The sequence below is a fragment of the Furipterus horrens genome, unplaced genomic scaffold (genome assembly GCF_987537825.1).
Source record: "Furipterus horrens unplaced genomic scaffold, mFurHor1.1.pri manual_scaffold_1, whole genome shotgun sequence".
Taxonomy (NCBI): Eukaryota; Metazoa; Chordata; class Mammalia; order Chiroptera; family Furipteridae; genus Furipterus; species Furipterus horrens.
Window position 1 is genome coordinate 218,151,808 of NW_028327171.1, and position 26,875 is coordinate 218,178,682.

Consider the following 26,875-nt stretch of genomic DNA (forward strand, 5'->3'; position numbering starts at 1 on the left):
AGAATGTTAGGACGTCCATTCTGCTCTTTCACTGTTTTGATGGGTTCATTCCACTGTCCTCCGACTCTCACTGTTGCTGTTGGGAAGTCAGATGTCAGTCTTACTGTTGCTCGTTTAAGTGTCTGTGGGTTATTTTGCCCCTTCTGATTTTTAAAGATATTTTCCTTTATTTTGGTATTCAGAAACTTAGTGTGATATTTTCTTTGTATTAACGTTTTTAGGGTATTACAGCTCATTCAAAATCTGTGGCTTGATGTCTTTTATTAGATTTGCAAAATTCCCATCCAGTATCTGTTCAAATGTTCCCTCTCCTCACCCTCTTAGACTCTAATTACACACGTGTTGGGCCTTGTCCTACGTGTCTGTTCCACTCTTTTCTGTATTTTCCTACCTTTTTCCCTTTGTGATTCAGTCTGAATACACTCTTTTGTCTGTTTTCCAGATTATTAGTCTTCTAGTCTGTCTAATGTGTCATTAAAACATTGTATTTTTAAATTATATGCTTTATATTTAGTTTCTAGTTCAGTGGTGAAATGCTACATCTTGTCAAGCACCTCCTCAAACATTTAATCACAGCTATTTTGGAGTCTGTGGCTGAGAACACTAAGGAGCCAAGGGGTGTCTGGGTTTGTCTGATAGTCTTACGTGTGGTTTTTTCCACACGATCTGATCGCCTGATATGCCCAGTGATCTGATGAACGCTATTCGTCAGAGAGATTTCCGTTTGGTTCTGGCAGGAGGGAGGGGGAGGCAATCGGCATGGTCCGTGGTGAGGGCTGGTCTGCTCTGAGCCGCCCCGACTCCTGGGTGGAGCCCCTCCATGAATGCAGCCGGAGATGTGGGAGCTCAGCAGGGCCCTTCCTCCACCTCGGTGGCTCTGAATTTGACTTCCTGGACCCCTGAGGCCATCATACTGCCAAAAACTGGCCTCGGCTTACGAGTTTCTCAGCCAGAAGGTTTAAATCAGCGCATGCTCTGAAGAGGGACGAGACACCGGATGGCAGGCTTGCTCCTCTTGTCCCTTCTCTCCGGGGTCTTGGCTCCTTCAGTCCCAGCTGGCTTGGCAGCTCCCGGGGCCTGATTCAGCTCCATGGTGTCTCTTGTCAGACTTCTGTGATGTCCTTGGTGACCGTGTCAGCCTGCGGCACTCTGGTACTCTCCCAGCTTCTCCCGCCACCTCCATGCAATGTCCCCTGCACCCGGACCCCGGTGTCCTCCCAGCGCTGCCATACAGGCTGGCAGCCGGGCATGCTCGGCACAGTCCCTGCGCCCCGTGGTCACAGGCGTGGAGGCCCCCTACTGTGACAGCCACGAGCACTCCCAGGTGCCCCGAGCCTCATACCCGCTCTCCGCCCCCTCTTCCTCCGTGTCCCCCTGCCCCCTCCTCCAGGTCGCAGGCGAGAAGCAGGCCCTGGAGGAGCAGCTGGTCCGCAGCCTGCGGGACCATGAGGCCCACGTGGACATTCTCCAGAGGGCCCTGCAGGAGAAGGAGGCCCTGGCTGAGGAGCGAGCCCAGCTGCTGGCCAAGCAGGAGGCCCTGGAGAGGCAGTGCCAGGTCACGGCTGAGGAGGCAGCTGGGCTCAGGTACCCGGGGCCCTCTGCACGGCTTTGCCCTCCGAGCCTGCAGGGTAGTGGGGGCAGGGAGGCTGTGGGGGGGGGGGACAACTAGAAGAGGTGGATCCAGTGAGAGCCCTGGGGTCACTGTCCTAGGAGAGGTGGCCGCACTGGCCAGGCAGCAACTTGCAGAAGGAAGACATGGGATGTCTTGCTCATGGATCTGAGAAGTTCAGGGCATGCGTGGCTTCGGGCAGAGCTGCATCCAGGCGCCCCTGTGACCTGCCTGGCCCCGCAGTGCTGCTCGACCTGAGGAGTTAGAGGGTCCAGATTGCCAGTGGCTGCTCCCAGCTCCCCACAGAGGACGCCAAGCGCCCCTTCTGCATGAGCCCCAAGAGCTGCTGCTGTTAACCATCCTGAGCTACTTCATGTCCCTGAACCAGGCCTAGGAGTCACAGGGCTCGGATTGTGGGGGAGGACGCCCCCGCCCCAGGGAACCACAAGGCTGAGCGTGCAGGCAGAGTGAGCTCCAGTGACCACTCCCAGGAGACGTGGAATGGCACTGGAGGCCACGCCGGGGTGCCCTGCCGGCTGCTGCCCGGCGAGCCGCGCTGGTCCCGCAGCCTCTGGGCATTCACAAGCAGGTGGCTTTCTGGGCCTATAGGCCCTTCTCGGAACATCTAAGTGTTTCTGTGGGAAAGACGTCCTCCTGGAACTCCAAAAGGGCTCCTGAACATCTTCTCCTCATAACAAAAGCTTGCGGGAAGTCCAAGCGGAACCCCTAACTAAGGCTGCTGTGGGCTATCAGGTGCAGGGGGGTCCCGGGACACTGCCCACCCCCCAGGCCCCGCTGTGCTGGGGAGCAGGGTAGAGGCCCTTCCCCTCTCCCTAGCTTCTGCTGCGGGATCATGGGCCCTAGCCGGGGGCTTCGGGAACCTGGGACCCTGCCGTGGCTCAGCCCTGACCGCCGGGCCCAGGACCCCTGCGCAGAGTCACGGCTGCCCAGCAGCATTTCAGGGTGACCAGGCTGAACTGGTGACAGGGCTGCTCAGGACTTGTCCTGAAACCACGTCTGTCTGGCACCCACGGTGCATGTTCATCTCAATGGCCCGGATGGCCTGGCCGCTGTTTTTGGAGCTCCCAGAGCTCTGGGATGAACAGCTTCCTCCACGGTCAGCCTGCTGCGTGCGGGAGGGCCCCAGGCAGAGGCAGGCAGGAGCGCGTGGGTGCTGCCCGAGTGGGGACTGGACAAGGGACCGGGGAATCAGAAGCGAAGCTTTTGGGCTCTGCAGATACCAGGTGCCCTGGAAGGTGTGGACGTGCCTGACCCCCTGCAAAGGTGACAGCGGTGTGCAGGAGACTTAGCAGGACTGCACAGGCCCATGGCGGGCCCTGACCCGCTGGCTCGCGTGGGGCTGCCCCTGGCTGCTTCTGTGTTCGCGTGGGTATTCGTGTTGGGCATTTGGGGTGGCCCACCTGTACGCCCCCCAGCGCAGCAGAACGGAGCGACAGTTACCGCGTGCTCACCAGCTGGTGCTCCCGGGCCGGGTGTCAGAAGTCCAGCCACCACCCCAGAAACGTCCGGGGGTTCTGAGCGTGTGCATCTGCCCAGGACAGCCTCTGCCCGGGCTGGAGACCCCGTGTGCGGTTCTGCTTTTGCTTCTCAGAGTGGCTCATTGCGTGACAAGAGAAAAGAAGGAGAGCGTCCTCTTCCTTCTCATGCCCCACGAATGTGCCTTCATTTCTAAAACATCGTGCCAGCCCCTGGCACCCGAGCCCAAGGCAGCTGTGAGGCCGCGGCGCACACTCGTCTGCGCGTCCTCGGGTCACTGTGGATCTAAAGGATCCACTGGCACGGGGACAGGCACGCCGTGAGCTCCGAGCCTTCCCCGAGGAAAGGGCCCGCACACCCTCGCCAGCACTGGGGCGTGCCAGGATTTCAATCTTTTGGCAAATCTAATGCATGCTTGTGATTTTAATCTCCTTGAGCGCTAATAAGGTTGAGCAAGTTTCCTAAATTTATTAACCATGTGTGGGGTGTTTTCATGAATAACAGCCCTTCTCCTCATTTTCCGTAGGATCAGCTGACTTTCTGTCCTTGATTGGTAGGAGCTCTTTGTATGTGATGGATACGAACCCTTCGGATACTCAGTGCTCAGTGCGGATTTTTTCTTCTCGCCTGTGCTTTGCTTCTCACGTTGGTCTGTGGACTCCTTTCTGCATGAAAGCCCCCGCCCCCTCTTCCTGTGTGCTCAGCCCTGCCAGCCTCCTTATCTCTATGTTCCGACCTTTGTATCTTTCTTAAGATTGTCAAATACCCTTCTGTCTTTTTCCTGCCATTCTTGTAGTCCTGAGTTTTTTACTTGTTTTGCTTTTGCATTTAGCTTTTAATCTACCTGAAACAGTTTTCTGTGTAGGGTCCCGTTGGTTTTTACAGATTTAAAATGAAGATGTCCTCTGTTTACCCCCTGCGCTGCCTGCCTGGCCTTGGCAGGCGGATGGCAGGCCCGCGGTCTGACCGTTCTCTGCAGGGCCCAGCGGGACGTGCTGGAGAGCAGCCTCTTCGAGGCCCAACAGCTGTCGGAGCAGCTGCAGGCGCAGCAGGCGCGGCTGGACAGAGAGGCCCAGAGCGCCCGGCAGGCCCGGCAGGCCCTGCAAGGTACTCCAGCGCGTCCGCCTCTCCCTCTGGGGCCCAGAAGGGCTCCTTCCGCGGCGCTCAGGCCCAGAGTGCGGCTCCCACTGCCCGGCCCCCCAGGAGGGTCACCACCTCAGACCTGGAGCCTCTGAGGCTGAGTGGGTGCTGCCACTGTTGTCTGTGAGCGGGGGCCCTGCCCAGCCTGCTTCCCACCCTGGCCCGAGGCTCAGCCTGGGGTCGGCGCGGCCCCTGCCCCAACCCTGAGCTCCCGCCCCCGCTCAGCCCACCCTGCCCCCTGCACATGTGTGGCCTCCCTAGTCTCCGGCCAGGCCACACACACTGCTGTGGGCTGTGTCTCTGCCGGCTCGCACAGCGTCCTCAGAGAAGGAGGCCGTCACTCCACAGAGGTCCACACAGGCCACAGAGCGTTCCATGGTGTGGGGCCCTCGGGCCAGGCCCGGATGCCTCTGTCACTTTGCAGTGGAACTGGAGCAGCTGAAGGGCGCCTGGGAGGTCCGCGAGACGGAGCTGGAGTGGGATGTCGGGCGGCTGCGGCGGCAGGTGGCGCAGCGGGAGCGGGAAGCCCGACTGGCCCTGGAGAGCCGGGCGCTGGGCCACCATGAGGACCTGGCCCAGCTCCAGAGGGAGAAGGTCTGCTTCCCTGGGCCACCAGCTGCCGCCACTCCCAGGGCCCTTCCATGTCCCAAAGAACAGCAGACCCTTGGGGGAGAGGTCCCAGGCAGAGGTGGAGCCAGAGGTCAAGCGGGCTGCTAGGGTCACAGGGCTGAGCCTGTATGGCCAGGTCCCCTCCCTCACAGGAGGGACCTGCCCAGGTACTGGCTGGCCTGGCCGCAGTCGCAGGGTATGGCTGGAGGGAACTTCACCACCGTCGGAGCCACCCCAGGCCACAGGCTCCTGCAGGCCTCATCTGACACCCCCCCCCCCCGCCCCCCGCCTCCTGCCTGACAGTGTGCTTGGTCTGCCCCGAAGCTCCAGAAAGTCCAGACAGGGGAGCGGAGGCAGAGGCCCAGACAGCCTCTTCGCAGCCCCTGCCTCAGTGACACTGTGTCTAAGGACAAGGGGCACGCGGCCAGCTGGACGGGCCATCCCTGGGGACCTGTCCTGCCCTCATGTCCCCTGAACCAGGTCTCGTTCAGAACCACAGGCACCTGCTGACCTCACTGTCGTGACCCGTGTGGTCCTCACAGCCTGCGCCTCTGTCTTGGCCCAGGAGGTCCTGTGCCTGTCTCTGGCAGAGGAGAAGGAGGCGGCAGCTCGCAGATTGGAGCAGGAGAAGGCGCTGGTGGCCAGAGGTGCAGCCAAGAGGGAGGCTCTGAAGAAGGAGATTCAGAGCCTGAAGCTCGAGCGGGACGCGAGCCTCCTCCAACTGGAACGTGAGACGCAGGTGATGGGCCCTAGGAGGCAGCAGAGCGGCCTCACGTCCACCTCACCCTCCTTCTCTGACCCAGCCAGGGGGTGTGTGGGGGCCGCCTTTCCAGGCCACTGCTGTTGTAGTGCCACTGGTCTTCCACAGCCGTCCTGGGCGAAGACATGCACCCACGTACCACTCACCCATCCACCCATCCATCCATCCACCCATCCATCCATCCACCCATCCATCCGTTCACCCATCCATCCACTCATCCGTCCACCCATCCATCCGTCCACCCATCCATCCACCCATCCATCCATCCACCCATCCATCCATCCACCCATCCATCCATCCACCCATCCATCCATCCACCCATCCATCCGTTCACCCATCCATCCACTCATCCGTCCACCCATCCATCCGTCCACCCATCCATCCACTCATCCATCCGTCCACCCGTCCATCCATCCACCCATCCATCCGTCCACCCATCCATCCACTCATCTATCCACCCATTCATCCATCCACCCATCCATCCGTCCACCCATCCATCCATCCGTCCACCCATCCATCCAGGGTGCTGCTTTTAAGAACAATCTGAATGCCCCGGTGGCCCCGAGGCCATCTTCCCCATGGGCTGGGGCCTCCAGGGACCATGCACCTGTGACCTTGACAGTCACTGACCAACTCCTTCCTCCCCTGCAGCCCTCTGGGAGCTTGGGGGTGGGGTTGGGGAACGCTCGCCGGCACGCCTCATCCTCAGTCACACGGGATGTTTTCAGAGGCTCAGAACCTTTAGTGTGCCCCACTCTGTGCTCTGTAGGAAGCCGAGCCTGGAGGGGTTGGGGGTCTCCTGGGGGAAGGGCCTCTGAAGCCCATGAGCTGTGCTGGGAAGGAGCCGCTATGGGACAGGTGCATTGTGGGGAAGGGGTAAGGCACCTGGTCCGGGGAGCTGCCTGAACCCAGGCATGAAGCCCAAGCCACACTGGATGGGGCAGCCGGCTCCCACCCTGCCATTCGGGGTGCGGCTGTCTCTGGGGCGCTGCCCCCTCCAGAGCAGACGGGGAGCAGGGCACACTCTGTGTCCCCCAGGCCCTGTCTCAGAGAGAAGCGGAGAGGAGCCTGCTGCAGGAGCAGCTGTGCAGGGCCGAGCAGGAGCTGGAGCGGGTGCAGCGGGAGGCCCGCGGCCAGCAGATGCAGGCGGAGGTGAGCACTGGGCGCCCCGTCGGCCACACCCGCCTTCTCCGCTGCTGCCCCTGTCCCTCCAGCCCTGTCCCCTCCGTGCAGTGCTGCTCTTCCATCAGTAACCCTGATGTGCCTGCTCACCGGGTCCCTGGCCTGCCCCAGCCCCAAGGGCGCAGTCTCCTGCTCTGCTGGCCTGAGAGGGCGACTTGGGGGCATGAAGGAGAGCAAGGACCGTCCTGCCAGGCCAAGTGTCCGCCCTGGGTGGGGCAGCAGGGCAGGAAGACCCGTCTGGGGGTGGGGGGCTGCAGTTCACTTTAACCAGGGGACAGGGGTGGGTGTGAGGGCTGCGTGGGGGATGGGGGGCTGCCCCCTTCAGTCACTCAGAGCAGAGCAGGGGGAAGGACTCCCAGCACCCAGCTCCTAGGAGAGCCTTGCCCGAGAGCCTCGCTTCCGGGAGCCCCTGCAGGCTCTGTCCTCCCCTGGGCCGGTGGCCCCTCCGTGGGCACAGCCGGGAGGGGCCCGGGAGGTCGTGGGACTGTGTCGTCCCTTTTCCCCTCTAGCTGCTCCCTCGGCCCCTCTCCGGCAGCAGGGGACCGAGAAAGCCCCAGATCCTGGGAGCTGCCCCTCCCCCAGCTCTCAAGGGCCTGCTAGGGGCCGCCCCTGGCTCTGGCTGAGCCTGCCCCCTGAACCGAGGGCTGCCCCCAGCAGCAGGCCCTTCAGGGAGCTCATTAAGGGCTCTTTCGCCACCTCAGCCTGGAAAATGGAAATGAAGACCCACTGGAGGGGAGGAAGGAGAAGGGCTAGCTGAGGAGTACCCCCTGCGATCCTAGGGGCGCATGGAGCGCCGGCCACAGCCCTGGGGCTCTGGGTCACAGGGAGGCCCCGCAGGGGTGTGGGCCCAGGAAGCCCCTCACCCAGGGCAGGAGGCAGGAGCAGAGGGGGCCCGCCCGCCCATGCACTGGGCAGGGACTGGGGGGGGGGGGTCCTGGAGCCCGTGCAGGGCAGCCGCGGGGGCCCCTGTGCCTCCTGGGAGCATGTGGGAGGCCGGCCAGGGAAGCCTCAGGCCGCCCTGGGCCCCCTGCGGAGGCTGGGATGGGCCCCGGCGCAGCTGAGCAGGTGGACGGGGAGGCCCCTTCTCCAGGTGCCCCCTGGTCAGCACAGGGAGGAACACCTTGGGCGCGGTGGCCGCAGGAAGGCAGGTTCAGGCAGGCTGAGTCCTGAGCACGGCCTGGTGTCCCTGCAGGGACGGCCTCGCCCGAGGGTGTGGGCAGAGCCCTGGAGCCCCTCCCGTGTGTCTGTGGGGACACAGACCCTGTAGAGCTGGTGGGACTGTGGCTGTTCCCTGATCCCGCCTGCCTGTTGGGAAGTTCTGAGAGCCGATGGCAGGCCGTTGGAGGGGTTCCTGTCCTCACCGGCTCAGGGACAGCCGCTGTGTCGGCTGAGGAGGGTCCAGCCTTTGCTGCCCTGCGCCGGCAGGCAGGGACCTGGAGGCACTCTCTCAGGGACGCCCAGGCCAGGGGGCCGCAGGATGCAGGGTGCTCCTCTTGTGCCCCAAAAGCCCGAGAGAGCAGAAATTCAGCCCCAAGCAGCTCCTGCCCGGCTGCAAGAACCCCAGCCCCACGTCACTGAGCGCGGGGCCTCTTCTCGTGGCCACGAAGCTGCTCCTGCCCCTCCGCGCGCAGCTGGGTGGGCCCAGCGGCGAGGCTGCAGGCGGGACGGGTGTCAGTGCTGGAGCACCCTGTCCTGGCCTGGCTGCCTGGGACCCCAGAAGGAAGGCACAGGGTCAGCCCCTCCCCACAGGGGCTCCCCGCGAGGACCTCTGCCCCCATCCTTCCCCACTGGGTCTCCTCAGGCCCTGGCAGTGGTGGCCTGGGCTGGGGTCAGGACGAGACCCAGGCCCGGCTCCGGCCCCCACCGCCTGGAACCGCGCCGTGGGAGTCCCCTTGAGGCCTTGTGGCCCTTGCCCCCCACCCCCAGACCACCGTCAGCGCCACCACCACGGAGCTGAAGGTGCTGCAGGCCCAGTTCGAGGAGGCCATCTCGGCCCATCAGAGAGAGATGGCAGCCTTGAGCCGGAGTCTCCGGGAGATGGCGGCAGAGCGGAGCAGCGTGGGCAGAGAGGTGAGGGGGTGCCAGGAGGGGGGCTCGAGGCAGGTGTGACCCGGGGGCGGGGAGGGGGCAGCAGGACCGTCCTGGAGCAGCACGAGGCGGGCACCCCGTGGGATTGAGTGCGGGGTGAGGCGAGGCCACCCTGTGTGCGCCTGGGGCTGAGGGGCAGGGGAAGTGCCAGGCGGCCCTGCGTGGGCCTGACCTGGGCCCCAGGCCCTGGGATAGAGTCCTGGGTGGGGACAGCCTTGGGCAGGGTGGCAGGAGAGGCCCCAGCTAGGCCAGGTGGGGCTGGCCGGCAGACCGATTGGGGAGGTGTCCCTGAGGACAGTCTGACAGGACTCAGGGCAGCTGGGGGAAGGGAGGGCAGGAGGGCATGGGATCTGGGCTGGGGGAGGGGACGCCGGCGCCCAGGTGGGGCCCGCAGGGACGAGGCGGCTCGTGCACGCCGGGCAGCGGGCCAAGGCTGGCAGGCGGCGCAACGCGCTCACACACCACACGCCCGGAGGCCGCGGAGGAGGGAGGAGAGGGGCTCCCGCTCCCCCAGCACCGGGTGGGGGGGGGCGGCGGGGTGGACGAGGAAGAGAGCGTGATTTAACATGACAGGCTGTTTACTTTGGCCCCCAAAGAGAAAGGTCTCCTTTCAACAGATTTCAAAGTCAGGCCGGTCAGCGACCACACGGGGAAGCAAAATGAGATTTTAAAAGTGGGGGCCGCAGGGGGAGGAGCTGGGAGGCGTATGAGTTCAGGTTCTCAGAGAGAGGCCCCCAGAAAGGGAGTAGGGGGCAGGGAACCTGGGGGGTGAGGGGGGCAGAGGAAGCACGGAAGCACCCTCGCTGGCGCCAGGCTGGCCAGAGTCACCATGGAAACCATAACATTTTCACAGCCCTTAAATGGAGGCACATCCAGGCCTCTGGCTGAGTCCACACGTGTGTGCGGTGTGTGCGCACACAGGCACCCCACTGCACAGCTTACATGCATGCACACCCACATACCCATGCACACACATTCCTGCCCACATGGAGACCACACACCCCATGCACACACATGTATACAAAAGTGACCATGCACCCATGTGTGTGCACACACACTTGTGTGGTTACAATACACATGTAAATGCATGTGGACCCCATGAAGCTCACACACGTGCACAACAGGCAGCACATGCACTTCCACACATACTTGCACGCTGGTGCATTAGTGCCTGTGTGTTCACATATACACATGCAGGTGTACAACTGCATGCTCATTGTGCTACGTGCATACACGCATGCACACCAAGCACACGTGTGTGCTCACATGTGCACACACATAAACATGCCACGTGTGGACCAGGGCCTCTCCACATCCCTCCCCTCCTCCGTGCAAAGCTCTCAGCCACCCGCCTGCAGGAGATTTCAAAAGAGCCTGTTTATACAATTTCTAGTAAAGAAATAATTATTATAATCACATTAAGCAATTTGGCTGTAAAATTCCTGTAAAAGGGATGGTTGTTCTCAGGCTGCGGGAGGTGGGCGGGGGCGGGTGGGGGCGGGGAGGGGCCGCATTTGTTTTGCTTGTTTTCATCTCCCTGTCCTGGGAAATGAAAACAGCTTCTTTTGTGATGGATCGGCCCTTTCCCTGGTCCTTGACCTTCTGGGGGGATTTCTGCTGAGCTCAGCGGAAAATGCTCGCACGGCTTGTGGCTCCCACATGTGGGGGGTGGGAGGGGAGTGAAGGGGGGGTCGGGCCCTTCCCCAAAACAGAACAACAATAACAGCGGGCTGAAGCAGAACCAGGCCGGCCAGGGGCCTGGACAGTGTCCCACTGAAGCAGCCAGCAGCGTGGGCTTCGCGCTTGGCAAACCGGCGCCTTGCCATGGCTCTGAGTTCCTGTGGCCCCCTCTCTGGCATGCCCCACTGGCTTCTTGGCCTCTCCCGTGGGGACACGCGAGTTGGAACAGCGCCTTCTCCGGAGTGTCCCCGTTAGGGCCACAGCCAGCCTGGGTGGCAGGAGCCCGGGGGTCCTGGCTGAGCCCTGGCACACGCCCACACCTCGCCTGGGCACTGCGGTGGGGTTGCTCTTTGCCCGGGCCTGCACACTCCCCCAGACGCCCCCACAGGCATTGAGCCTGGGTGAGGAGGACCCCCCGGCCCCCACCCACATTTCGGTCAGTAGGCTCTGCCTGGAAGCCCCCAGGGTCGGGCCTGGTGAGGCAGCAGGCACGAGCCCCGGTTCCAGGTGGCGTGCGTCTGGGAGGACGAGGATTCACATCTGCAGCCTCTGCCCCTCCCTGTCGGCTCCCAGGAGTGCGTGCTGGGCCGGTTCGGGAGGCCCCCCCTGTCTGCACCCCACACAGAGCTCACGGGACAGTGGGAACTCCCTGCCCAAGCTTCTGGCCCAAGGGGGTGCTGGTGCCAATGGGGGGTGGGTAGTCCAAGGACACCAGAGCCCCACCCACTGCCTCCCGTCCCAGTAGGGGACCGGGGCCGGCCACTGTGCAGGACAGGGTCCTGGGTGCTGTGCCATCACTGAAGGACAGGCGTGCACAGCAGGGCCCAGTGGGTGGGGTGCCATTAGGCAGTGGTGGCTGGACCTGGGTGGGGACAGTGCAGACCTGTGGGCGGAGCTGTGCCTCATGCAGACCCTGCCGAGCAGAGGCCAGTGACCCGGGGGGCCAGGCGGGCAGCCCAGGGCAGGACCAGGTCCCAGGGAAGTCTGGGCATCACCTGCCTGAGCTCTGGGGCTGGCCCTGGCGAGCCACCCTGCAGCCTCGGTGGCTGTAGGGGAGGTGGCCCCAGGTGGGCAAAGCTGGGCTGCGGGTCGGGATGCCCGCAGACCAGAGCCTGAGGCCGTGGTCCCTGAGCTGCCCGCTCCTCCCGCAGGCCGAGCGGCTGCGGGCACAGCTCAGGGAGGCCCAGGCGGGGCTGGCCGCACTGCGCAGGGAGCTGCGGGCCAGTGAGGACAGCCGCAAGGAGGCCAGCCGGGCGCTGGGCGCCGAGGCCCTGGAGAAGGACGCGCTGCAGCGATCCAACGCCGAGCTGCAGGCCAGCCTGCAGGAGGTGGGACAGGCCCAGTTGGACACCCACCGGGAGCTCCAGGAGCTCCGCAGACAGGTGAGCGGGTTCCCTGGGCCCCAGCTCCTCTGGCCCTGCCAGTGGCCCCCCTGGGGGTTCCTTGGCGGGTCTGCCCTGTAGGGCATAGATGACAAGCCTCAAACCTAATGGCCTGAAATCTATTCTGAGGCTCATGAACCCTGAAGGTTAGGCACCCAGGCTGAGGGCGCAGAGCGCAGCTTGGACCCGCCCACAGCACAGGCCCCCACAGGGACGACCCCCACAGCAGGCTTGAGGGTGGGACTGGGCTTGCTGGAGAGGCCTCCCCCCACCACGTCCCGCGGCTGAGGCTGGCGGTCAGCTGGGGTACTCGCTGGTGCCAGGCTCCGAGCTCTGAGCTCCGCGGGGTCCCGGCCCTGGGAGGAGGTGCCGGGTGTCCGCGGAGTGGCTGAGGGCCAAAGTCAGGGGCACTGCGTGGACCCGTGTGCAGAGCTGGACATAGCCTGGGCCCCCGTCAGCGCCCCCCCCCCCCGACCAGGTGAAGATGCTGGAGGCCGAAAACCAGCAGAAGAGCCTAGAGGTGCGCCAGCTGCAGGCCCGGGGGCAGCAGAGCCGGCGGGAGGCCCTGGCGCTGCAGAGGCAGGTGGCAGAGCTGGAGGCTGCCCAGCAGGACACCCGGAAGGAGGTAGAGGGCCCAGGGGCCGGAGTGGCAGGCAGAGGCCCAGCACCGCCCAGTCTCGCTCTCGCCCTTCCTGTGACCCCATGCAGGTGCCCGAGTTTCAGTAAGGGACAGTCTCCCCCAGGCGAAGGGAGTTCTGAGTCCGGTGACAGGCAGGGGCCCCGAAAAGCCCAGCCCCCCAAGAGCTTCAGGACTCCGCGGTCACACCCACTCCTTCACATGTGTCTGTGTGCCCCCAGCATGGCATTCACACAGGCATGCACTGGCCCCGAGCCCCATGTCTGCACATGTGTCTGCATGCCCCAACATGTGCACGCTCAGGGGCACCGGTGAGCCCCCCACCCCTGCACACGTGTCTGCATGCCTGACATGTGCATGCACATAGGCACGCACGGCCCTGTGAGCCCCCCACGCCTACATGTGTGTCTGCACACCCGACCTGGGCACGCACACAGGCACGCACAGCCCCAGACCCCGCCCCTCGGGGTCTCGTGCTGCCAGGCTGTGCTGCAGGCGGCCAGGTGGCCTCGACCTGTGCCCCCCAACGCGCGCACACACACACACACACACACACACACACACAGCCCGAGAAGGCCTCCCTGGGCCTCAGCCCGTGTGGGCACCCCAGTTCAGACCTAAAGTCCTGCCCACAGTAGCTGTTATGAAGCACAGTCATGCCCAGAAACAAGGGTTCCCCTCCCACGGCCCATGTGACCCCTGTGTGACCTCACTGCCCCTTGCCTCTGACTGTGGATGGGGCCCTCATGCTGCGGCCGCCCCGGGAGGGTGGTGCTGAGGCCCCCCGCCCTGCCTGGCAGCACCGGACCTCCCACCCCAGGGCTCACAGGTGGGGCGCCCTGGCCCAGAGCGGGGGGCTGGCTGCCTCCTCCCCCACCCGTGCACCTCTCCGGGGAGACAGCGTCCCATTCTCTGCCCTGGTCACTCACCTCGTGACTGGAGGGCTGGGGACACAGGCCATGTCCAGGGTCTGCAGCAGCAGACAGGTGGCCTAACGAAGCGAGTGGATGGGTCGCGGCAGAGGAACAGTGGGGTCAGGGCCGGCCCCTCTCACCTGGGTTCCCAGAGGGAAGAGAGGAGGGTGGCCCAGCCTGGGGAGTCGAGAGAAGCCACCCAGCATCTCACCGACCCCTTGGCCCTTGTGTACCGGCTGCGGGGTGATGACATTCCACATGTCTGTGGTGTTACCCGCTGGGAAGCCTGTGGTGGGGTGTCAGGCGCCCTGGGGGACCCAAGCCCAGTCTCCAGGTGGTGCTGACCCACCCTTTGCCACCATAGGCCATGAGCAGGCAGACAAACGGGGGCCCTGCTGCCTGCCAGGAGTGCTCTGTGGTCCCGGGCTGCCCTTCCCCACCAGGGCTCGGATGTCCCCACTGCCACACACGGGCGGGGAAGCAGTTCCCAGGCCCCACCATCTGTGACATGCCCAGGGGAGGCTGGGGCGAGTCCTCAGAGGCCCCTCGTGCCCAGCCTCCCTCTGAGCCCCCACGGCCCGGCCGCAGGTCCTGAGGCTGCAGCAAGAGCTGGCGGAGGTGGAAGCGCGCCTCCGCGAGAGCCGGGGTGCGGAGCAGACCCTCCGGGCCGAGCTGCACGGTGCTGGCAGGAAGCTGCAGCTGGCCGGCGGCCGAGCCGATGACCTCCAGGCTCGCCTGGACGCGGCCTGTCGCCGGGTGCACAGCCTGGAGCAGGAGCTGGTCAAGGCTGAGGACGCACGGCAGGGTGCGCAGGGCCAGCTGGGCCGGCTGTGGTCCACACTCCGCCGTGAGCTGGGGCTCCGAGCACAGAGCCCCCCTGTGCCCCCTGAGCGGCCTGGCTCCCCCACCAAAGGTCAGTGTCCTCGGTGGCTTCAGGGGGCTCCTCTCCCAGCTCCGCTACCCATCTGGGCCACCTGCACGGCTCCCTGGGCCTCACACTGCACAGCGAGTGCCGGGACCTGAGCTCCCTGCGGGCGGGAACAGCAGAGCAAAGGGGGGACCGGGCGTCACCGAGTGCTCACTGTGTCCTTCAGCTCTCGCTGTCCTACAGGCTCGGGCGGCCCCCAGCGTCTCGCTGGGAGGCACAGTGCCAGCCCGCCCGCCCGGTCCCCGTCCCCACCCCGATGGCCCTCACCTGCCCCGGCACACCACGGCCCAGAGGTGGATGTGGCCTCCGTGCAGCACGCCCTGCGGGCCTTGGTGCGGCAGCTGCGGGACGCCCAGCGGGAGCGGGTAAGAGGGGCGGGAGGACACACACCGGGGCCCCGGGAGGCAGGAGGGGCCGCGCGCTCCTGCCCATCCGTCCCGGAGCTGCCAAGACCCCAGCAAGGCCCTGCGGGTCACTGGGCGCCTCAGCGTCCAGACAGTCCTTCTTGTGATAAATACCACGGTCCCTCAAAACCGGATCGCCCCAACCGGTCCTTGCTGCCTCCCTTCCGCACACCTAGCTGCAGAGTCCAGAGGCTGGCTCTGCGGGGACATCACTGTGCCCATGGCAGGGCCTTTGCCGTCCCTGAGTGCAGCTCCTGAAGGGGCAGAGCATCCCCAAAGACCCCTCACCCAGGACCACGCACTTAGCAGCTGCTCACATGTGCTCCCCACCCTGCTCCCGCAGGGCTCCCCCAGAGCCTCCCGCCCATGGCCAGGGGCCCCTCCGGACTTGGCCCAAGGTCCTCCCTCCCCCTAGTGCCAGCCCCAGGGGGCAGGGCCCAAACCCACTCAGCCCCACATGGCGGCCGGGGTCAGTCCCTGAAGGTCACCTTGACCCCACAGGCTACAGCCACCACCTGCCACTGCACCCCTGTCCCTGACGCTACGTCCATAACCCACACGTGCACGCGTGGGCCCAGCCCCGAGTCCAGCCCTTCCACGCCCTTCCAGGGCCTCTCCTGAGTCCCCGTAGGTGCCCACCAGACCCCCGAAGCCCCTCCCCTGACACCTGGGCCCTCCACTCGCCCTGGCTGCCTGGTGACCTTGCTCCTTCTCCCAGGACGCCTGGCGCTCCCAGGTGGCCGGCCTGAGCAGCGGGTTGAGAGAGGAGCAGGGCGCACGCGCCCGAGCCCAGCGCCATGTGGGACAGCTGCACAGGGTGCTGCTCCAGGCGGAGGAAGGTGAACCCCTTCCCCACCTTCTCCTGGGGGGTCCCCAGAACTCCCGCCCGGGGAAGGGCTCAGGCTTGGGCCACAGGCAACACGCAAACCAGCCCCCGACACCTCCCGCCATGCTGGCCTCCCGCTCTTCCTGCCCGCGGGCGCTGGTGCCTGGTTCCCCGACAGTCCCAGGGCCCGTCCCCACATTGGGTCTCTTCCCCGTGTCACCTCAGAGAGTCCCCTGCCCTGCCAGCCAGCCCCACTGTGTTTCTGTCCCCAGTCCCCACTGATGGGTCCCACAGCGGGCTGAGCGCAGGGCCTGAATATCTGGAAGGATCAGAGGCCAGAGAGAAGGATGGGGAGGGGAGGGGCCTGGAGTTGGGACCCCTGGCCCGCCCCGGGGGCCCTGGGCAGAGAGGAAGGGAGGAGCAGCGAGTTGTCAGAGGGGCAGCCGCTCAGCCCCACCGTCTGAGTGCCCGGCACTGGGTCTCGGCCCATGCGGGTGTCCCCACGCAGCGGCCCCTGGGCCCCAGGAGAGCTGTTCTGCTTGCCCACAGGCTGGTGCCAGGCCGAGAGGGAGGCCGGAGGTGCCCAGGCCACGCGGGCCCTGCTGGACGAGGCGTTTCAGAGGCTGCAGGAGGAGCACGCGGCGCAGGTGCAGGCTGCGGGCCGGGAGAGGCGGCGGCTCCAGGTGGGGACCCTGCACCCCAGGGCAGGGAAGGGGAGGGGAGGGGCACTGGGTCCCTGCCGAGCCGTCTTCAGTCAGGTGGTCTGAGCCCTTACCTTACAGCTTGGGGAAACCGAGTCCCGGGCAGAGTGACTTGGCCTGGCAGCAGAGCCAGCCTCCGCCTGTGGCCCCGCCTGGGTGCTCCCTGTGGGGTCCCCTCCACGCTGGTGCGGGGCCATTTTTTATCCCACGTCGCCCACACACGGGAGGCGGTTGCACAGCACGAACTCGGTCGGTGTCCCCAGCGTGGGCTCTGCCGTGAGGCTGGCTTGGGGGCTGCAGTTTTCAGGAGAGGAACTGGCCCAGAGCGGGGCTCGCCTGGTGACGGGGGCCGGTCCCCTGCCTGTCACTGCCCGGCCCAGGCCTGGAACGCTGAGGCTCCCAGGGCCTCGGTGGCTTGGAGACCAGCGTGCTTCGGGTCCAGGAGCACCGGCCCTTGGGGGCCCTTTGGGAGCCAGGGTCCGAGGCCCCACGCAGGGGAGAGGAGGCTGGGGCGCAGCAGAGCAGAGGGCACTGAGCAGGACGCGGGCCAGGACGCGGGCTCGCAGCCCCAAGAGTGCCACAGCTGCGAGCCACCCTGTCCAAGGGCCCCATGAGGAGGACCCCCGCTGAGGGAGGGAAGAGGGGGTCGCCCTGCGGGAGGTGGGGCAGAGAAGCCACAGGAGAGACCAGTGAGGCAAAGGCAATTTCTGTTTCAAGACCCCCGAGGCCGCCGAAGCTGCGGGGTTGGTCCCGGGGCCCAGGCGCCTGCCTGGCTGCGTGGCAGCAGGGCTGGAGAGGTGCGGGGCCCGAGGCCCCAGCGGGGCGGGGCTGTGCTCCATGTTACACATATGTTCACATGTATGTGCTCCATGTACATTGGAAAACAAAGTTGAAATATACGTGTTGCATCCACCTTCACAAGTACGATCCTCCGTATGCCACCCTGGGCCGTCTCCCGGACGTGTCCGAGCTCCGAGTGGCGAGCTGCATTTTCCCTCCGCGCGCTGTCCTTCCGGCAAAGCCTCTCACTGCCCAGGCTGCTGGGCCCGTGGGCTGGCACGGCCCCCTCTTCAGATGCACAGCTTCTCGCTGCGCGAGCTCTCCCAGGCCTGGAGGCCTCTGTGCACGGCACCCGCGGTCTGTCCCGATTCCGTGTCACCTGGTTCGGCGCGGCCCCCACCCTGCCGGTGCTGCCACCCTTTCTGACCCACCCTCGTCACCTCCTGTCTGCCTGGCGTCATGTCAGCTCCGCCTCTGCGTCCCCCCTCTTCCGGGGGAACGCGCCCCACTTACGGCCTCCGGGGTGGTCTGTTTCCAGCGCTTCCTCGTGACCTGCGTTCTGTCCTCGATGGAGGCCTTTCGCTCTTCCCTTCCCTCGAGTGCCCACGTCCTGCCCTCGTCCCTTTCCCTGGTCTCGGGGGCAGGGGAGCGTTACGGCGGTGAGCGTGGAGTGCTGTCGCGCTGGGCTCAGGGACCGCGATGGCCGCCCCCGGCTGCTGGCGTGTTGCACCTGCGCCCTGGGAGCTCCTGTGCTGCCCCCTGCCCACCCCTCTCTGCCCCGTGCGGACGGGTCCGGGCAGAGCCAGGCCCCAGCCCACGCTTGGCACATTCCTTCTGTCAAAGAGGCCGATGGAGCCCCATTTGTGGGCCCCCAGTCCTGCAGGCTGGAAGTCTGCATGGGTGCCTTGCTCTCTCCCGGTCTCACCCTCTGGTGTGGGCTGGGCCACGTCCTCACCTGGGGCTCAGCCAGGCTGCGGCAGTCCTGTCCCTGTGGCTACAGGACAGAAGTCCCATTCCCCGGCCGCCAGCTGAGGACGGAGCAGCCTCTGCAAGTTTCTCGCGGTCCCTGGCTGGGCCTCATCATGGGCCCTCCCTCGGAGCCCTCGGCCCAGACCCTGCGGGTGCCTGGGGCAGCTGGCTGGCCTCCCACGGTTAATTACTAGCCTTCGTTACATCTGCAATCCCGTTGCCACACAATCTGAAGCATCACAGGGTGACGTCAGGGCCCGAGGTCACATGCCCCCGTGACTGCCAACCACACCGGCTTCGGGGACGGGTAGAACATTCCGCCGATTGCTGTGTGCACAGTGTCGCAGATGAGCTGGGCAGTCCCACCCTCCAGATTTCAGGCTGGGGGTTGGCCTGCTGGCCTCGGGTTCGGTTGATTCCAGAAATGGGAGGATGTTGTAGGTTATCTGAAGTGTTACTTCCAGAGCGGAAGCCAGAAGGCCCACTTACCTCTGACATTCAAACACGGAGCCTCAGCGTGGATGCGCTTGGCGAGTCCGCTCTGGGCAGGATCATATCTCAGTTCAAACAAGCTCTTTCCACTCAAAAAACATCTCTCCTCCCCGCGCTCCCTGTCCATGTGTACTAAAATTCACAGCAGCCCAGCATGGCCCTCGGGGCCTGGCCTCCTACTGACCTTGAACTTCACCTTCCTGGGTCTCCCTCCTGCTTAGCTGGGCCTGCCCACTCTCTGGCTCCCTCCCTGGCCTCCCTCTGAGGACATCAGGTCACCTTTTCTGGCCCTCACTCTGTTCTCCTCCTAATCCTGGACCCTCGGATATGACTCCTTGGATGGACTTGGCCTCGAACCATAGCTGACAGCTACTCACGTTGTCTTTCTTTCCTCTGCACGTCTGTGAAGAAGGGCTCTGGTCTTGCTCCGAGGGGAGCGTGGAGAGGAACCCCCAAGGCCGTCAAGTGGCCCTGTCCAGAAACTCAGGCCCAAGCGAAGGGCAGAGAGCAAGACCCCAAGGGGAACCGTGGGGAGCCGGCTGCTCCGTTCCTGGGCCCTTCTCGTTCTTCACCCGCCGTGGCCCTGTGCCCAGGGACCTCCCCCCCAGCACTGGCCCTCTAAGCCCAGGTCCCAGGGGCCCGGCTGGTCCCTCCTGGGGTCTTCACACATGGATGCTGCATGCTCTTTGGGGTGTTGTTCAGATCTTCTGTACCCATGTTAATTTTTCTGCTTGGTCAAGAATTTGTTCGATTTTTTAGTGGAGTGTGTGCACTAAAATCTATCAGTATTCCGTCAGACTTTCCTAGGGTTCTGGCAAGGACCATTTCTTCTGTTTTCAGGCCGGCTGGTTCCATCCACTCCCCGTCTTGCAGGTGCCCTCAGAGTTCTGGTCTCCAGTTCTGAGGGAGGTTGCCCCCGTTTCGGAACCTGCTGGCTGTCCCAGTGGGTGTGGGAGGGGGCCTCGGCCTGCAGCAGCCCCGGCCCTTCCGACAAAGAGCCACCCCAGGCAGCAGGGGCCCCGCACACACACACACACACACACGCGCGTGTGCGGCGTGAGCTAGAGGGCGGCCTGCGTGCCACACACCCACTTGCACGTTTGCGGACTGGATTTTTCTCCGTTTCACATAAGCCAATGTGTTTGTCATGAGCAAGTTAATTAAAAACATATTTTTCTAATTAAATGGTAGGCTGTGCTATGCAAACAGTAAGATTCTTGTTTAAGAGCAAATCCCTCCCATTCCCAGGGCTGCCCTGGGGACTCACTAGGTCAACAACGCAGAAGGAGCCCAGGGCACGGCGACCCAGCCCGCACCGCCCCCCCGCCCCTCCCGTGACCCTGAGTCGGAGCCAGGTCACAGTGTCCTCCTGGCACCCGGACTCGCCACGTCCGACGCCTCCGGCTCACGTGTGCCGCCGTGCCAGCCCCGTCGTGCACCCCGCCTCTCCCGACAGCGCTCCCCAGGCCTGCGCTGAGCTCAGCCCGGGTTGGAGAAGCAAGACCGGGGAGCGCTCGGCCCCTGGGCACACGTCTGCCGGCCGGGGCTGCAGAGCTGGTGACTAACGTTCTATCAGAAATGCCTGTATCTGAACTTCTCCGGGGTGTGGTCTTTACCAGCTTCTTTCGTTACGGTTATTTTATGTTCATTAAATGAATTCATGAGCCTTCCATCTTTTCCTCTCACCCGGAATAGTCCACATAGCCCAAGAGTGAAGCTTTTTAAAAGGTGAGATTGAACTTACCTGCAAACCCCGCCCCCCCCCGTCCTCTTCAATGCAGTTCAACGTCCTCTCCACCCCTGTCCCGTCTCCGCTCCACTCCTTGGGTCCGTTGTTGTGACGTGGCTGTCACCCGCCTTCCGTGTTTCAGCGCACGTGTGTGTACTGGGATCGCAGGTACGCTGGGGCTGCAGTTGGACCCGTGTCTGCCCTGGCGGTTGGAGGCTTTTTGTTCCTCCTGCTTCACTTTGCCACCCGTCCGGTCTGTCCTCAGTGTTTCCGAAGAATCAGCGCTTGCCGCTTCTCTCGGGTGCATCTGGTCCATTCCCCTCGGCGTTTCTGTTTATCAGCACCCTCTCTTGGTCGTTCTCATTCTCCCGATCTCTGATGCTGAGGAAGTGGGGTCCTCGTCCGGACTCGCTCTTTCCCAGCCAGTGTTCAGTGTCCCCGCGTCGGCGCTGAGTGCGGTCTGCCGTGCGAGCCGCGGCCTTCGATGTGAGTCTTCTCCTTTCACCCGTGTTCTAGCAGGTTAGCTTTTATCTCTCCTTTAGGTCAAGGGCTTTTTGTTTAAAGAATGATTCCCTGTTGCCTGTGTCTCCCCGTGGCTACGCTGAGTCTTGCCGGCCAGAGGCTACGGCCCTGGCGGCGCGGGTCCCTGGCTCGGCTTCTGGACAGAGCTGGGTTCACGTTCCTGGTTTGTCGGTTGTTTGCTGGTGGCTTCTTGCCTTCCTGGCTTGGGTTGGTCCATCTGTGTGTGGCACGTTTGGAGGTAAACTGGGGAAGCGGGTTGCCGAGCTTAGAGGGAAGAACAGAGGCTCAGAGCCGAGTCAGTGCCGGGGGACCGCAGCGGGGGCGGTGGCCCAGGCTGGACAGAGGCCAGAGGTGTTCAGCCGTCACTAACCAGCGCCAGACCCTGGGCTCCTGTCCAGGCCCCCGAGTCCCACTGTAGAAAGTGAGGGACTTTATCCCCATTCTCTCTGAGCAGCCTGGGGGCCTGCTGTGTCCAGGGGCTGGCCAGAGGGTGAAACCGGTGACGGACGAGTGGATCCGAGCCACTCGGCGGCTGAAAAGGACGGGGCTGGGGTGGGGTGGGGGGCGCTCTGCTCTTCACGGAGCTGCGGGCAGGCTGTTGCTGAGACCCCGCCCACCGGTAGGGCACAGGACGTTCGGACCTCTCCTTCTGCAACCCCCACACTTCACAGCAGCCCCTCCTCCTCTGGGTCCCAAGACGGTGAGGTTGCATCACTTCCTGCCACAGGTGCGGAAACTGAGGCTGAGGGCACTCACGGAGCCCCTGGCCCTGCCCCACGCCCGGCCCCTCCCCGCCAGGCCCCCAGGTTGCAGCCACCAGGGCCAACGCGCAAGGCTGGGCGCTGGGCTGGGGTCAGGCTTTCTGGGGGCTGCAGGAACCCCCAGCGTGAGCCTGCCCCCGGCGCGTACAGGACCAGGACTTGGAACGAGCACCACACAGGAGGCGTGACGTCGCAAATGTGCCCCGCTCAGTGTGATGGCGAGTCTGAACTCTGGGAAGCCGAGTCCTTACAAGGGGCGCCTACCGCCCCCTGTGAGTGGTCTGGGCCTATTGAAAATACCGGGCAATGTTTGCACCGAATTTGAAGGAAACCTCTGCTTTTCTACTGGAGAATGTGTACAAACAGAAAATCGTAATTTTCAAAATTGCAAGGAAGGGTGAAACGCCATTTCAGGGACAGACAGGCGTGGTCCTCCCTTTGCTTTTGCAAAGTACTGACATGTTAGCCAAAAAAAAAGTGTGTCCAGGGTCACCCGCTGTCCCCGGCCCCTCCCGCCCCCACCAGCTCATTGTGTACGCGGCATCCTCTGCTCGGCGTTTGGTGACAGTAAAACGAGGAGGTGGACGAGTGGCCCCTCAGACACAGCGCCCGGGTCGCGAGTGCTGTGGCCACTGTGGAGAACGCGGGTGGCTGAGCAGGAGACCCTGTGCCTTGAGGGCTGGGGCCTGGGCCTTGGGGCTCCGAGCCCTCAGGCTCCGCCACCCTGGCTCTGTACCCCGGCCCCCCTGCCCCCTCTCAGCTGGCCCTGTCCTCCCTCCCCTCACCCCCCACATCCTCAGCACCCTCCCCCCACACGTTCACAAATGTCACCAGCAACGCTTGGTCCCATCCACAGGTCCTTTTGGGTCTGTGTCACCCTGACTCCTTAGGGCACCCCACAAAGGGGCCGGCCCCTCCCTCCCAACTCCGCCAGCTCTCTGGTCCTCCCTCCACTGCCGCCTCTTCTCTCTGCCCTGACCGCCGCATGGCTGGGCCCCTTCCTTCTCCCCTCCAGCCAGGGCACCCTGCCCACCCCTCCTCTGGCCTCCAGAGCCACCTGGTCTGCAACACCGTCCCCAAGTCTAGTGACCCCTAGGCACCTCTCAAGACTGAACTCTGAACCTTCACCCCCAAACATGCCCCCCGCCGGTCTTCCCGCTGGGTGAGCAGTAGTCCGTGCCTGGGAGTCCTCGCCCCCCACCAGCCCCTCCAGACTCTAAGTCCCACATCACGTCCTTTCACTTCCTGCCCCCCCGGAGTCCAAGCCGCCCCCTGCCTGCCATCGGAGGCCCCAGGACCAGAGGCACTGGCCACCTCTCCCCCGGAACCTGTGGAAGATTCAGAAGCTGGAGACTTGCCAGCCTCCCAAGGCTGTGCTGGGGCACAAGCCAACCCCGAGTTTCCCACCGTGGAGTCTGTAGAACTCACGCGAGATCCCCAGGGACCCCTGTGGGCCAGCTAGGGGCCCAGGGGACAAGAGGGCTCTGAGCAGAGGGGTGATGGGGCGGCGCCCCGGGCACCAGTGTGGGTGGTGTCAGCAGGGCTCTGAGGCAGGGGGCACGGTGGTCGGGGTGGGGCTGTCGCTGCCCAGGGCCTGAGCCCAGCAGGCTCCGAGGACCTGGGCGACTCCAGGCAGGGGAGGGGCACCCGATGTGTCTCTGAGGCCCCTCTGGCTACAGCACAGAACCAGGGCCCTGAGGCTACACCCCCGACGGCCGCTTGGTGTGTGGTGCACGGGGCCCAGCCTGGCCTCCTGACACCCCAGCACCCTGCGCCGACACCCCTGCCTTTCTCCCCAGGAGCAGCTGGACGCGAGCAGGAGGCACAGCCAGGGCCTGGAGCGCAGGTGCCGGGAGGCTGAGAGCGCGCTGGGGGCCCTGCGGCAGGTGAGGGCCCCGGATGGCAGGCCCCGCACCCCTGACAGAATCAGCGGTGCACGGAGGTCCGAGGGTTCAGACGCCGCCCGATGCCCAGCTGACAGACCAGGAGCCCAAGGAGGGTTCCCTGCTCCTTACAACCTGCTCCCCGGCCCACTCGGCCTCTCCTCACCCCGCCTGCAGGGGGAGCTCAGGATGCTTCCTGCGTGCCCCGCACAGGCCCGGGCTCCGATGGACGGTCCCTAGAGCGGGTTTGGGGTCCTTGGCTGGGGTGAGGCCACACGTGTGTGCTGCTGCCTGGAGGCCTGGCAGGTGGTGGCCCAGAGCCTCTGTGAGCCTGGACCGCCTCTGGGCAGAGGGTCGCGGCCTGTCCCCCACTGCAGGGGTCTGGAGCGGTGTCGGGGCACAGACAGAGGAGCGGCTCACATGTGAGCCCCCGCCAGCTGGGCACCGACACCCACACAGCAGCCCCCCGCCCCCGTGCGGCGCTGGCCCTGGGCAGGGCTCACCTGTGCGAAGGGAACCCGGCGTCTGTCACTCGCGGCTGCTCCAGGCAGCGAGTGGTGTCCAGCCAGGGCCGCTGAGGGGTGGGGGAGGCTTTGTCAAGTGTCACCCAGCAGACACTGCGGGGACCACTTCAGGCCCAAGGGACCCCTCGGCTTGTCACTGCGTCACCTGCTCACTGGCGCTGCAGAGCCTGGCTCCCCAGTGGGGTGGGCTTGCCTGGGCTGGGCAGGGCGGCACGAGGGCTCGGCCGCAGCGGCTGGAGCCAGTGCCCAGGGCACTCGGACTCCGAGGCGGAAAAGCACCAGCAGGCGTGCGGGCACCAGGGAGGAGAGAGATGGGGCAGTCCGGGCCGGAGCAAAGGGGCGAGCCCGCCCCTGCCGGGCGGAAAGGAGGGTGTGCGGTTGTGTCAGGAGCAGCCGGGGTCCCCGCAGACGGCGGAGGGGTGATGGTTGCGTGTACACTGACCACACGCCCCCCCTAAAAGCAGGGAGGCCCCCGTGAGGGCCCGCTGGGCTGGGAGCCTCCAGAGGAGTGCCGGTCCCATGTCCCAGGTGGGCCGTGGCCACCAGGCACACACTGTCCAGCTGAGGTGGACTCAGGGGCAGGAGGGCCTTCCAGAGGGGAGTGGCCAAGTCGGTGGGGGACAGGAGCCCTGGGGACAGGATTGGGGTCTGGCGGGGGCAGACAGTCACCAACAGCCATGGGACCACTTGCCCACACCGGGCCCCCTGCCCTTCCAGGAAGGAGGGCAGCCCACAGGACCCTGTCGCTCCTCCTGGAGGGGGGCCCAGCGCTGAGCTGGGGGACCCAAGGCCTCGGGCTGCTCCGGGGACTGCTGGGGGGCTGAGCATTAGCCCGGCCGTGCCCCTGCCCGGCGGGTGGGGGGAGCAGCTAAGGAGCCCCAGAGGTCAGCTGCGAGGGGCCGCAAACCCGCAGACCCTTCACTGGTGGCTCCGAGGGGAAGCCCAGCGTGGCCGCGTGTTTACTTTGGACGCCGCTCTTCCCGGCCTCACATGCGCTGCCAGGACGGTCAGCGGGATCTTAAAGGGGCAGAACCCCCTTTCTCGGTGGAGGCGGCTCTGCTTCCCTCAGCCCTGAAGAAGAAAGGAGTCGTTGCTTTTGTGACGCTCTGACCATGAGCCCCACAGGTCACCTACGCTGCCCATCCCTGAGTCAGGGCTCCTGGAGCCCAGCCCCCGACGAGGCCCAGATGCCGTCCTGCAGGCAGGACCGTGGGCCGGGCACAGCCGGCAGGGGACAGGCCTGGTTTGGCTGGAGCTCTGGGGTCTGACACTGCCAGCTGCTGGCGGGCCGGTCCCCACGAGGCAGGCACCCACCCCCAGCTGCACCCTCAAGGTGTGTCTGGGGGTCGGTTCCCTCCTCCAAAGGGACCATCCATGGGACAGAGAGAACCCCACCTACAGTGCTGTCTCCTGGCACTGGGTGCCTAACCCAGCTCTTCCTTCTGCCCTGTACCCATCAGGGGAGCCAGGGGGGCGGGGGGGGAGGAGCAAAGAAGGCCACTTAGAGCTCCAAGGAGGACAGATGGTGGGGACCGTGATGTGACAGGCTTGTTGGGACCAGGTCATGGGGCTGGATGAAGGAGAGTGGCCCCCAGGGCACGGGGGCAGTGAGGTGCCCATGTTCTCCCCCGGGTCCAGGCAGCAGAGCAGCCCCCAGGCCCCCACCCAGCAGCCCCAGTCAGAACCAGTCGGGGAGGCGGAACCAGGAGCGGACCCGGCAGGGGCAAAGGTGCGGGAAGAGCAGGTGAGGTGGTCGGGGCAGAGGGAGGGGACGGGGCGCGCCGCCCGGCCAGGACCATGCCAGGAGCCCCAGCTCACTGAGAGGCTCAGCAGACTCTGGAGCAGGTCACCACCCTCTGCCTCTGTCACCTGGGAGGGGGTGGGGACAGTCCGTGGTCAGAGGTTGCTGCCTGTGATACATCCAGACTGTGACTGCTCCTGTCCCTCAAAGTCCGGAGGAGGGAAAGCAGTGTGGGGACAGGGTGATGACAAAGTGTGACAGACCCTTGGGCACGTCACGGAGGTCCCCACACACATGCACGCACACACAGACATGCTGGCCCACGGGCTCCAAGCTGCCAGACCTCGTTCTGCAGGTAAGGAAACCGAGACCCAGAGGGGAAGTCGCTGCCCAGTATCACCCCAAGTTCGTGTCCCTGACCCACCAAGCCAGCGTCATGTATTTCCTTACCACTTGGAGTGTCTTCAGGACCTAACCAGAAGGGGCTCCGGCCACCGGGGTCCCTAGGACCCCATAGGTCGGTGTCCACCTGGTGCACGTCCACTCTCAGGGGAGCCATGGGCTGTGGACCCCCAGCCCTTCCTACCACAGAGCCCTGGGGCCCTGGCCCAGGACCCGCCCACCTGAGCTCGTGCCCCGCCCCCAGGTGGCCAGCCTGAAGGAGCAGCGGCAGCAGTGACCCCCCACCTCGGCCAGGCCTTCCTGGCCCAGAAGTGAGCCCTGCTGGCAACTCCCAGGAGGGCTGACCGGGCGGCCGCGCACCTGACCAGCCAGGACAGAACCACGACTGGGAAGCCAGAGCTCCTGCGGCCCAGGGGACCACACTCAGCGGGGCAGCCTGGTGGGGACACAGGACACAGGAGCCACGCCCACGCTCCCCTCAGGCGTCCCCGTCAGCAGCACACTCTGGCCTCCCCGGCCCTGTGACATGGGCCTTTGCCGCTGCTGGGCTGCGCCTGGGAACGCTCCTGTCCAGCAGCCTCTCCCAGTGCCCACGGCCTCCCCAGCCACACTGGGTCCCCGCCTGGACGTACTGGTCAGGGCAGACCCTGGTGGCCAGGCCCTGCCAGGCCAGCATCCTCGCCACAGGCTGTGTTCCGTGCCCTCGGCTCTGTAA

The 26,875-nt window shown here is 65.0% G+C and overlaps 1 protein-coding gene across 1 annotated transcript in view; it reads left to right on the forward strand.

Annotated features, from left to right (window-relative positions):
- Nucleotides 1-26,437, forward strand: part of CROCC2 (ciliary rootlet coiled-coil, rootletin family member 2) — a 47,979-nt gene extending 21,542 nt beyond the window's left edge. The window contains exons 16-32 of the mRNA XM_090288533.1: nt 1,235-1,324; nt 1,391-1,584; nt 4,086-4,213; nt 4,671-4,840; nt 5,421-5,594; nt 6,633-6,767; nt 8,724-8,867; nt 11,717-11,947; nt 12,426-12,572; nt 14,087-14,411; nt 14,610-14,791; nt 15,246-15,299; nt 15,549-15,669; nt 16,122-16,339; nt 23,410-23,496; nt 25,579-25,761; nt 26,405-26,437. Coding sequence (XP_090144659.1) covers nt 1,235-1,324; nt 1,391-1,584; nt 4,086-4,213; nt 4,671-4,840; nt 5,421-5,594; nt 6,633-6,767; nt 8,724-8,867; nt 11,717-11,947; nt 12,426-12,572; nt 14,087-14,411; nt 14,610-14,791; nt 15,246-15,299; nt 15,549-15,669; nt 16,122-16,339; nt 23,410-23,496; nt 25,579-25,761; nt 26,405-26,437 — 2,616 coding nt within the window. The remainder of the gene's footprint in view (nt 1-1,234; nt 1,325-1,390; nt 1,585-4,085; nt 4,214-4,670; nt 4,841-5,420; nt 5,595-6,632; nt 6,768-8,723; nt 8,868-11,716; nt 11,948-12,425; nt 12,573-14,086; nt 14,412-14,609; nt 14,792-15,245; nt 15,300-15,548; nt 15,670-16,121; nt 16,340-23,409; nt 23,497-25,578; nt 25,762-26,404) is intronic.
- Nucleotides 26,438-26,875: the final 438 nt, after the last annotated feature.